We start from the raw sequence: 12,907 nt of genomic DNA, 5'->3' as shown, positions 1-12,907 counted from the left end.
CTTTTCTCAACTGTTAACTGCAAGTGATAAAACACACAAACAAACACACGTCATACACTCTCAGAAAATAAAGTACAGCATTGGAACTTTTAGGGGTACAATAACTTGTCACTGGGGCAGTATCCTCTAAGGCAGTGGTTTTCAAAGTGGGGGCCGCCAGGGGGCACTAGGGGGGCCTCAGAAAGTTGGAGGGACGATAACAAAAAAATTGCGAAAAAAATATATTTTTAAATAATTATTATTAAATATATTGTAATTAGTTTTTTAATCATTATTATAAAATATAATTATTAATAATAATACATCATATCGAAACGTTGTTTGCCATGCTCATCTCTCCGATTGCCTGTGACGCTGCGGTTTGCGCCATTTATCAAGCTGCTTTGCTCCTCAAGCTAGCGTATTGTGGAGGGAATACTATTTTGTAAAGCACTTGAAAGAAGAACTACTGGGAAAGACATTTTTCAAGTTTTGGACGATTACATCGAGTCTAACGGATTGGACTGGACCCGCTGTGTGGGGGGGGTGTTCGGACGGAGCCGCGGCAATGACCGGGAAGATCAGTGGAGTGACCGCTCTCATTAAGCAGAAGGCCCCGCATGTAGTGGCCACACACTGCATGCTCCATCGCGAGGCACTGGTCGCAAAAAGGATGGATAACGAGTTGAATCAGGTACTACAGGAGGTTATACAAGTAGTGAATTTTATTAAAGCCCGTCCCATGAAACACAGACTGTTTACCCTGCTTTGTAATGAGATGGGCGCTCGTTTTGAGGGGCTGCTGCTTCACTCAAACGTGTGCTAGCTGTCACGGGGCGCAGTTTTGAACCGTGTCTATGAGCTGCGGAGGGAGGTTGCAGAGTTCCTCTCATCTGAAAAGCATCAGCTAGCAGATCGGTTCACCGATGCAACCTGGATCCGCAAACTTGCATACATGTCAGGCATTTTCCAGCATCTAAATGTACTGAATCAAAGCATGCAAGGACGTGACACGTACATACTCCAGGTGCAAGACAAAGTGCGTGCTTTTTCCAAAAAGATCATGCTGTGGTCAAACAAGCTCCAGGAGGGAGTTACAGAAATGTTCCCACTACTTCACCAGCAGCTGCTGTCATGTGATGATTTGGGCTCCGTCTCTCCATTGATCCAGTCCCACCTGGAGCACCTCCAAGGATATTTCAAAGACTATTTCCCTGACCTCGAAAACACACATTTAAACTGGGTTAGGAACCCCTTTGCCACCGGTGTCGGTTCTAGTCTGGACTTAAAGTCACAGGAGGAGCTGATTGAGATGACAAACTCAGGGGATTTAAAAATGGACTTTGAGGCTCTTCCCCTGTCTAACTACTTACTAGCTACATGTAAGAAAGGACTATCCCAGCTTGGCTGACAGGGCATTGAAATGCCTTCTCCCTTTTGCAACAACCTACTTGTGCGAGTCTGGCTTTTCAACTTTAAAGGTACTCAAAACCAAACATAGAGCACGTCTACATGTGGACAATGACATGCGTATGGCACTGACAGAGATTAAGCCCAGGGTTGACAAACTATGTAGGAGCCACCAAGCCCATCCCTCCCACTAGTGTAAACCGTCTGTCTGTCACTCCCACACACACACACACACACACACACAATTGAGAGTGGTTTGATTTCTTTTGTGCTGTTCTTATCAACAGTTTGTTGAAAAGTTTATTGTTCAGTGCGAAAATATTTGTGTTGAAAACATGTTAGTTAATAATATTCTTATGCTAAACAAATGTAACAATTATTGAATATTAAATAAAAGTAAGAGAAAACATTCTAAAAGTTGATGTTTCTTTACATATTTTGTAGCATTGTCTGTGGGTTTGCAAAGGGTCCCCGGCCAGAAGCTAATGCTGTTTGGGGGGCCTTGGCATGGAAAAGTTTGGGAACCCCTGATCTAAGGTACTTACCTGAACCCTTTATATACTGCTGGGGAATGTATATGTATCTTTTTGGCCCTAAAAAGGTACACACAGTTACCTTGAGGTCCAATAATGAGCCCTAGGGGGTACATTAGCATAGATTGTACCTTGAGGGACAGAAATGAGCTCCTACTGTAACCCTGTTTCTGATAGTGTATCCAACATGGACAATTCCCCTCCAGATCACCCGAGGGAAGCCACCCTTAGTTTGAATGTCTTCCTGGGTTGTTTCACTAATTCCCTTGATTAGTTCCCGTTAACAGTTCTGCGTTTAGTTGCTTGGCTTTTGCTTTGTTATTTCTTGCTTTTCTAGTAGTGATGGGGCAATGAAGCTTTCTGAACCAATGAAGCTTTGAATCCAAATGAGGTTCATTACGCGAAGTTTTGTTTAACACAGTACACACCAGTGGTCCTTTATGGTAAAAAAAAAAAAATGAATAGCAGAGGCCAATACATATGTTTCAGTTACTGTTCACATACTGTAATATCCTCCTGGGGACCAAGAAAAAAAAATGTGTCTCTCAATTTCTCTTTTGTTGTGATTTCCTTACTAGGAATTTCCCAGCAACCCTCCTAGTCACATGATATATCATTGGAAAGCCCAGGATGTACTCTTTACAAGACACCAGGATTCAAGTGAATAGCTTGAGAGAGTAAAAGGGTGTGCACGTAAAACAAATGTTAACTACAGCAGACACAAGTCTTTGGGTTGGTTCTCAGGAGGATATGTACATATGACTAATTTAACATATATGAAAAGAGAATATATTTTACTTATGTGACTGATGGAGAAACATGCTTGTGAGACAGCCGGACATGGGGAGTTTAAAGATTTTTATTTAAGAAAAGTATTTGTTCCTTCTCTTATGAACAGTCTCCCCTTCCTTTGAAAAAATATGTTTACATGGAACAGAGGAGGCGAGTTTGTATCAGTAAAACTTTCGTAAAACTTAAGCACTCAATACTATGTGCACAGAAATGCCAAATAGTGGTTTGAACCAGTTTCAACTGCTTCTGAACCACTAATGACACAGTCACATGGGTGTATCCAAAATGAAGCGTCAGTCATCAATCACGTGACTTTGGTACTTCAATACAAGTTTCAAAGCACTGCTTCATTGTTTTCAAGCTGCTTCAAGCTTCAGGTTCTCTGTTACATCACTATTTTCTAGCCTTTTGTACCTTGCTGTGACTATTTTTGTTTACTTGACACTTTGTTAAAAAAAGAAAGAAAGAAAGAAAGAAAGAAAGAAAGAAAGAAAGAAAGAAAGCCAGCCTGAATCCACCTACTTGGATTTGTTACACCTTTAGCAACCCCAGTGTGAAAGCCTTAGATGGGGTGCAAAATCTACATACTAGAAGTGCCATAAAGTCCTTGACTTTATAGTAACATTTTGATAGAGAATACTGAACAAAACACTGTGCATAGTTCATAGTTGAGAAAATAATGAACCACAATTAGTGGTATGCTATGTAATGAGAGGGCACAATTCATTACAAGCTGTGATCCAAAACACATTAACTGAGGGCGATATACAAAACCGGCAGGAGCGTAAATGATGCCTGAAGAAGAAATTACCTCACTGGTAGAAAATTAGTATCTTATTTAAAAATACTGTCAAATTACAACAAGCTTGTTACAATAGTATGGGTGGCACGGTGGTGTAAGTGGTTAGCACAGTCGCCTCACAGCAAGAAAGTTCTGGGTTTGCGGCCAACAGGGGCCTTTCTGTGTGGAGTTTGCATGTTCTCTCCGGTTTCCCCCACAGTCCAAAGACATGCGGTTAGGTTAATATGGGACGGCCTTGGGCTGAGGTGTCCTTGAGCGAGGCACCTACTGTAACTTCCAACTGCTCCCCGGGCGCTGTTAGCATGGCTGCCCACTGCTATGTGTGTGTGTGTGTGTGTTCACTGCTTCAGATGGGTTAAATGCAGAGAGGAACTGCACAAGCATGTGATGAATAAAGTTGTTGTTCTTCTTCTTAGTATCATTGACAAGAATATTGACTGAAAATAAGAAAAGGCTGTTTGAAAACCCCATAAAATGTGATTCAGTAAAAGAATGAAATATGAAGTGGGAATATTGATGTAGGGCTCGACATGTAGTTTCAAATGAAAAACCATTTCTTTGCTTGCCTACATGTACCGGTAAAGCTTCATTTGAGTCTTATGGCTTGCATAATAGCAACAATATTGTACCATTATTATAGCTGACGATGTGCATGACAAAATGTAGACTCACTCACAAATTAGGAAGAAAAATGGGATTTTACAGTTCGAAATTGACTCACTTAAATGTAAACATGGTTTGAGCCCCACGCTCTCACTGAAATACATAATGTATCAGTTAGTGACTTCAAATGTTTCAAAAAAGCATTTCAAATCACATAAACAGTGCATATTACTAAAAATCATTTGACGAATCACTTGTCCCAGGCATATTCTCATATAGTTAGCTTTTAATCCTATATCTTATAGATCGCCTAAAAAGAGAAATTACAAAGTCCCTTTTAATAACAAAGCCTCAAACAAACAATCAGCACTTTAAGAGAACACACTGACCCTTTAAGATAAGGAAGCTGAGCTTTGAAAAACCCAGTGTGATAGAAAACTGGGCTAAAATTAGATATGCATTTAACAAGGAAATTTAAATGGAGATGAGACAAATTCACTCAGGGCAAGACATAATGCTCCAACTAGCCTAAACAAGGAGGAGTAGAAACAGATCATATCAAACAATACAGTGTAAACAAAATATAATTCAAAATTGATCCTTTTGAATGATAGATTATTACTGTAGCTAACATATAATCTATAAACACACCTTCACCCTCCACTTAAACTTGCAAATCACAGAGGATTTGTGGGGACGTGTTATTTCACTTTTAGGTTTGCAATTAAAATAAGATTAATGATCATGGTGATTGTACTACCCAGACCGTTTTGATGAAAATTTTGAATTTGTCCCTTTAGTCTCCAATCTTGAAAGAATCTTCTCATCTCATTATCTCTAGCCGCTTTATCCTGTTCTACAGGGTCGCAAGCAAGCTGGAGCCTATCCCAGCTGACTACGGGTGAAAGGCGGGGTACACCCTGGACAAGTCGCCAGGTCATCACAGGGCTGACACATAGACACAGACAACCATTCACACTCACATTCACACCTACGCTCAATTTAGAGTCACCAGTTAACCTAACCTGCATGTCTTTGGACTGTGGGGGAAACCGGAGCACCCGGAGGAAACCCACGCGGACACGGGGAGAACATGCAAACTCCACACAGAAAGGCCCTTGCCGGCCACGGGGCTCGAACCCAGACCTTCTTGCTGTGAGGCGACAGCGCTAACCACTACACCACCGTGCCGCCCCTGAAAGAAAGAATCTTTTGCATCCTAATTTAAATACAGTATATGTGGTATAAGATACCAGTGGTTACAAAATCCTTGTGTCAAAGCTAATCGTATTGAAATGATGCAAGAAAACAAGCACACTCTCAAACAAAGGTTTAATCCTCATAGAGAAAAAAATCCTTTTGCTTCATTTTGAGTCGTGTTTCTCAACAAAATGGAGCCTTTTTTTTTTTTGCCATCAAGGCTAAGCTATGACATATCTGGCATTTAAAGCAATCAGTTTTGCTGTTGTACAATCTGTGGTCTGAATGCTTGCATTTAGATCTGCTGTAAGCCTATGGAAATGGAAATGTGGGGATTGCTATATAAAGAATCCATGAGGAATAAAATCACTGAGTATTTTGCTACACTTACTGTAGCTTTATCTTTCTCAGTACTCCTAAATCCAACTGGTGTCACAGCCCACTTACATTGCATCTTCTCCTTAATGCAGATTGATACTCAGAAATAAGATGTAGGGCCTCATAACGGTGTATATTCCTGCTGAACACCTTAGTAAAACTGATGAGAATGTCTTTCAGTCCACTTGAATCTAGCCTCTGAGACCCTGTCCTTATTGTTCATTTCTCAGACTGGACAGCCATTAGCATCTATTAAGACCCTGTAATTCTAATGGATTGAGACAGTCTTCACTTAAGCTTCTACAAATGTGTGGGTCAACCTTCTACCGTTTGTCTGATTATAGCTAAAGCCACCTGAGGGGAAGCACAGAAACTAAACTGGAAAGGTCATGTCAGTCTTTTACCCAATGCCTAAAACCACTAAGCTTGAATTAAAGATTGGAAAAAAGTAGCGGAAAACACAGTGCCCTTTATGTTAGTTGCAATAAAATCAATAACTTACATTTACAAATAAATGTAGTTGCTTGGCTGTCATACTAATTCATTACTGTGATGTGGCTATGAAGATGTTTAGTCATTCAGATCAATAAAAAGTCTCATTTTAAATAATAAGTAAAACGAGGGTCTCATTTAGGTGGCACGGTGGTGTAGTGGTTAGCGCTGTCACCTCACAGCAAGAAGGTCCGGGTTCGAGCCCAGTGGCCGGCAAGGGCCTTTCTGTGTGGAGTTTGCATGTTCTCCCCATGTCTGCGTGGGTTTCCTCTGGGTGCTCCGGTTTCCCCCACAGTCCAAAGACATGCAGGTTAGGTTAACTGGTGACTCTAAATTGACCGTAGGTGTGAATGTGAGTGTGAATGGTTGTCTGTGTCTATGTGTCAGCCCTGTGATGACCTGGCGACTTGTCCAGGGTGTACCTCGCCTTTCGCCCGTAGTCAGCTGGGATAGGCTCCTGTGACCCTGTAGGACAGCATAAGCGGCTACAGATAATGGATGGATGGATGGTCTCATTTATCTAAGTATGCATTATACATGTTCTCAATTTGAGCATAAGAATTGCCAGTCTGCATAAGAAAGTTCCCATTTATCACACAAGTATGTCAAGCTATATGCAATGCTGTACTCATTTACATAAAGGAAGCCCCCCAACTCACCATATAAGGTAAAAATGTCTCTTTAAAAAGCCCAGTAGTCTGCTCATGGAACAGCTTGCTACAAACAACATGGCACATGTCATAAGGTCTAAGTAGTTGAACTAGAAACGCTGTTGTACAAAACAGAGTAAAACAAAATGGTTCATTTGACACTGTCATGAGTGGTTTGTCTTTAAAAAAAACAAGACATGCAAATTAAAATAAGTCAGCCATCTCAAATACTAGCTTACTGAGGCTAATATTCCACCGCACTGTTCTGCAAAATGAAAGGATCATGTGTTCCACTTGGCTATGACACTCAAAGCTCAACTGTGCATCATAAATTACCTGTACATTAACGTAGTAGCTTTTTCTGTCCATGTACAGTACTAATCAAAAGTTTGGACACAGGGGCGGCACGGTGGTGTAGTGGTTAGCGCTGTCGCCTCACAATAAGAATGTCCGGGTTTGAGCCCCGTGGCCGGTGAGGGCCTTTCTGTGTGGAGTTTGCATGTTCTCCCCGTGTCCGCGTGGGTTTCCTCCGGGTGCTCCGGTTTCCCCCACAGTCCAAAGACATGCAGGTTAGGTTAACTGGTGACTCTAAATTGACCGTAGGTGTGAATGTGAGTGTGAATGGTTGTCTGTGTCTATGTGTCAGCCCTGTGATGACCTGGCAACTTGTCCAGGGTGTACCCCGCCTCTCACCCGTAGTCAGCTGGGATAGGCTCCAGCTTGCCTGCGACCCTGTAGAACAGAATAAAGCGGCTAGAGATAATGAGATGAGATGAGTTTGGACACACCTTCTAATTCAATGATTCTTCTTTATTTTTATTAAATAAGACACTTCATGTCTGAAAGTAATGATGGATGTCGTTTCTCTTTACTTAGTTGAGCAATTCTTGACATAAGGATGACTACAGTTGTGGAATAGGGTTATTTACTATATTTATATTATTTACTATTTACTGTTTGATCTCAAACACATTAAGAAGGCAAGAAATTGCACTAATTAACTTTTGACTAGGCACAGCTATTAATTGAAAAGCATTCCAGGTGACAACCTCATAAAGCTGGTTAAGATAATGCCAACAGTGTGCAAAGTATCATCAAGGTAAACGCTGGCTACTTTGAAGAATCAATGTTATTTCATAGTTTTGATGTCTTCAGTGTTGTTCTAGAATGTAGAAAACAGTCAAAATACAGAAAAACCTATGAATGAGTAGGGGTGGCCAAACTTTTGACTGGTACTGTATATACTGTACATCACCATGCAAAAGAAGAACTTGATAAATAAAACTGGATACAGAGAAATGTGCATATGCATGAGTTATGCACAAAACTGCTCATACACATGGTTGATAAATGTTTGATTAATGAGATCCCCAGAGTTTTTTTTTTTAATTTCTTCAACAAATTTCTTCAAGATTATAACAATGTTCAATTACTGTGACTTACATTACTACAGACATTGTGTCTATCATATAAAGTTTCTGTGGCACCAAGAGGCCAAGAGAAAAACAGGAAAAATTATGTTTATAAAACCCCTTTACATACTATAAAGCAGGGATTTGCAATCTTTTCTACTTTAAGGCCCACCTGTTCATACTTGTAATGAGTCAGGGTCCATTAAAAAAGATCCCAAATTATTTTGACTCATCTATTCTATTAGCATCTAATAATCTACTGTAAAGTGTATTAATGCAATGCAGCATTACTCCCTGTTACAGATGGGAGCCCAGGAATTAAATCAGTGCAATAAAAAACAAACTGTTCTTAATTGTAGGTATTGTATTCAAAACTGTACGGATGTGCCAGAAGCCAAAATAAAACCATGCATGCTGGTCATTCTCAGTCAAAAGGGATTCAGGATCCAAAAGTGGAGTCTGGTCCATTAACACAAGAACTTATCACCATGTTTGTGTACAGAAAACAAGCAAGTTATTAAAACCAAGAAGTACATTCAAAAGAAGTGGATATAGAAACCACTCAGTGGGATAGATCTTTACATGCTAACAAAGAAGGATTTTTCCTGTGAGTTGGAAAATTATCCATCCGTTGAGTTCCCTGACATAAGAAAAGAAGAAGAACAACAACAACTTTATTCATCACACGCTTGTGAAATTCCTCTCTGCATTTAACCCATCTGAACATGTGAGCAATGAGCACAGACACATACCCAGAGCAGTGAGCAGTCACGCTAACAGCGTCTGGGGAGCAGTTGGGAGTTAGGTGCCTCGCTCAAGAGCACCTCGGCCGAAGGCTGTTCCATCTTAACCTAATCACGTCTTTGAACTGTGGGGGAAACCAGAACACCCAGAGGAAACCCACGCAGACATGGGGAGAACATGCAGACTCCACACAGAAAGGCCCCCGCTGGCTGTGAACCCAGAACCTTCTTGCTGTGAGGTGACTGTGCTAACCACTACACCACCGTGCCATAGTTTGAGATGTAGTTTGACATCTCAAACTACCTGGTGCTGCAGACATCGTTCTATATGGACAAACAGATGAAAACCTGGAAGAGCATGGAGTAGTACAACGTTTTATATGTGGTTGGGTTAAAGATCTGGGGATCAAGACACTGCAAGATAGATGGCGGTAGACGGATCTAAGTGCAGGAAGAGTGTTTATTAGCAGGCGTGATATTTAAGTCAAGTTTATTTTTATAGCACTTTAAAAAAATAGATATTGTCACAAAGCAGCTTTACAGAGAATTAAAGACTTTAAACATGAGCTAATTTTATCCTGTGGCGACGGTGGCAAGGAAAAAACCCCTCAGGTGACATGAGGAAGAAACCTCGAGAGGAACCAGACTCAAAAGGGAACCCATCCTCATTTGGGCGATAACAGATAACATGATTATAAATAACTCACTTCTATAACTGTGTCCTATATAGTCACAAAGTATAGCTGTGAAACCAGAAAATTCATTCTAGTTTTCATATGAAGTCTGTTTTGTTGAAGTTATAAACTGTTCATTGATGGAAACTTGAGTGCAAAACTGTTCATGACACTGCAGTCCTAAAGTTAGCAATTCGACTGTAGTCCTCAGACATAAATTATTACTGTAAGTGTCCAGAGCCATCTTCCAAGTGTTTTTTTTAACAAAAGCAAAACAGAAAGCAGAGTATTTAAACAGCATTATAAACATGGCTAGAAACAAACATGACAGTGATAATGATAATACTTCGCAAAGCCTCTGTGAAAACTTCTTCCGTATCTGTGTGTGCTGATGGCGCTCAAATCAGTATCAGGTGTTTCCCATAACACCTGGGTCCCAAGTGCGCACAACGTGCTCCGTGAGCACGCGCGGCCGCTCGAGCTGTGCTAGAGTCAAGCGCGCAAAGGTGTGACAGTCAAGTGTTCGCCTGCTGTGTGACCACAGCTTTTAGCTCATGTGTATATCGCCATCAAAATGCCTAATTTTCATCAATAACCCATCGCAAAGCATCGCGAGCTGTAGTGTGGCCGTAACTTAATAAGGTGGATGTGATGTTGGATGCAACCCAGCAATTGTACCAGGGGCATGTTTAGCCTATTTTTGGGGGTGCTCAAGCACCCCCTAGCTCAGCACCCTCAAAAACACTGCTTTTGGACGTAATTTTCAGAAATAAGTGCCCTTGCGCACTGCGCAATGAATGTGTGCGCGGGCGTGTGTGTGTTCTTGAATTCGCCTGTTACGTGATAGTTCTATGAGCAGTAAAATACCTCTCCTCCTTGCGTCCCCTCTGATCGGGTTGCCTGTCCGCGCGAGTGCTTGCTACGACATGGTGTTTTTTTTAACTGGATTCCACGCCGATGAGGAACTCGAAGTAGCACCTGAGTATTACTGGCATAGCGAGATGTGAAGGTACGGAATAGCTCCAACATTACAAATGCAGTAGTAGGTCTTGTTTAGTTTAAAATATAACGTAAATATTTGTGTCAGTGGTTGTAAATGTGTAGATATCATAGTTTATTGGGTCAGCTTCTGTTAAAACATTGCATAAGTCTAGTCTTGTCTAGTCTAGTCTTCTTGTCTAGTTAAGTCTAGTCTAAATGCGGAATAAACGTGGAAACACTGTTGTTCAAGCCAGGTGCCTCTGTCAGCTCTGGGGGCTAAGCACCCCCAAAGATCAGATGCTAGAATCGCCCCTGAATTGTACCCTACTACGAGTAAAAATTAGCTTCAACTTGGAAAAAAATTGCAGCCCACTAGATGGCGCAGCCCAGTGGTTGAGAAACACTGCTATAAAGGAACCACTATGAAACTAGGGACAAATCAAGTCGTTACGGCATGAGGGCAGCAAAATTCATAGTATTTCAATCATGATCCTGATATTTTTCATAGGGTATTTTGCTTGTTTGTTTGTTTTTAATAATCAGCTCCGATTCTGAATTACTGGTGAGCTTAACTGAAGATAGAAAGAATGACCTAATTTGCTTATTGATTAGACTTAAGTTTTGCCTGCAGGTCCTGACTTACCGGCACATTCCTCATTCCTATAACTTTATAGCTTTTGCTAATACTTTAACTGTAGTTCCTAAATATTTTATAGTAGCCACTGAATAAAATGCTTTAACATTGTTGTGCTTTAGCCCAACTGTCTGGTTGCTTTCTACAGTAAAGTAATTGTGATTTCAGAAATGAGGAAAATAACCGTGATGATCATTATTGCTACTATTGCTCAGCCCCAATTTCCATTAAATAAGTACAAAGCCCACACAGATTGCACTTTGGATTCAGTGGAGTCAGACTGAACATTCAACATTCAAAACTGTCAGATACTTGTCTTTTGTCCTTCACCCTTTTCCATTCTCTAACTGAGGCTCATCATAGTTTCCTGAGTTAAGTATAAAAGTGATATGAGACGTGTGGACCTTCTTCTGCAGGTATGATGATAGACAACCATTTGCTGTCATAACCAACTGCTGTCACAAGTCTGCACTTTCCAGATTGTTCAGCAGACAATGTAACGTCTTACAAATTCTCCTTTAAAAAAAAAAAAAGAAATCTTGTTCGTCCGTGTCTTTTATTGAAACTTCAAAGAGGTTACAGACGTCACAATGAACCACATTTTTATAAGGACACTCATTGTACAAAATGTGCGTATCTGCTAATAATCTCCCTACTCGTTCATGAGATCATTTTATAAAAAGAAATAAAAAACACAATATGACTAAGGTGAAGAAAAGGTCCTCTCAGGCATATACGCTTCTGACAGGCCATTATCATAACTCATCTCCTGTGGCTCTTTAGTGTACAGTTCAGACTCAAAGGTTGTGTCAGAGACTCATGAATCTTGTGCAAGGACATGTCTCAGACAAAGGCCAAGACAAAGGGTGCTGTGGTCATCATGTATGCAGTGCTCCCTCTGCTAATGGCCGGCGCCACTGTTAATCTGACTTAAGCATCCTCTGTGTGTGTGTGTGTGTGTGTGTGTGTGTGTGTGTGTGTGTGTGTGTGTGTGTGTGTGTGTGCATACGCAAAAGTGCTATGCTGAGTAGAGCAATATTTATCTTCACTGACACACCAATTAGTCGTCACCTCACAGTTTTACTGAGGACTAGGAGACGATGACTCTGTTTAGATTCACGCTGCTGGGCCATGCACAAATCATGGAGGCGTAATAACATCCTTAATGTCCTGCCAAGACTGCTTGGTTAATAATGGCTTAAATATTCAATTCAATTCAATATTATGAATATGAAAAGTTGTTCTTTTTGAAATTTTATGTCTTCTAAAATGCAAAAACAGTCACTCTCAGACAGATCACATCATTTCCTTCAGACAAAGCTCAAGCCTGCTCACAAACGTAACTGGGTTTAATTATGCCATTTTCATCTCGAATAATTTCAGTTGCAGTTGATTACAAATGTCAAGGTGCATTTCAGTTGGTTCGGCTTTTGTCTTACAGAGACTGCTGTTTTATTAAGATCTGATTGATTTATTTATTTTTTGTTACAGGATATTCCTGTCTAGTAATCGCCCTCTTTGCTGGGGAAGTGCAAGTTCTGAGCTCAGGGATATTTTTTTTTTACAATGCAAAACTTAAATATCCATCCATCCATCCATCCATCCATCCATCCATCCATCCATT

At 40.7% G+C, this 12,907-nt stretch overlaps 1 protein-coding gene across 4 annotated transcripts in view; it reads right to left on the bottom strand.

The window, feature by feature from the left end:
* Nucleotides 1-12,907, bottom strand: part of kcnip4a (potassium voltage-gated channel interacting protein 4a) — a 154,034-nt gene that overhangs the window by 62,401 nt on the left and 78,726 nt on the right. Inside the window, exon 2 of one of the 4 annotated variants that reach the window (XM_060923924.1) lies at nucleotides 4,771-4,782. The exons of the other annotated variants lie outside the window; for them this stretch is intronic. Within the exon in view, the coding sequence (XP_060779907.1) occupies nucleotides 4,771-4,782 (12 nt within the window). The remainder of the gene's footprint in view (nucleotides 1-4,770; nucleotides 4,783-12,907) is intronic. 4 annotated transcript variants of the gene reach the window in all.

This window comes from Neoarius graeffei, chromosome 1, assembly GCF_027579695.1.
Source record: "Neoarius graeffei isolate fNeoGra1 chromosome 1, fNeoGra1.pri, whole genome shotgun sequence".
NCBI lineage: Eukaryota > Metazoa > Chordata > Actinopteri > Siluriformes > Ariidae > Neoarius > Neoarius graeffei.
The sequence above is the reverse complement of the archived record's forward strand: the minus strand, read 5'-3'. Positions and strand labels throughout refer to the sequence as shown.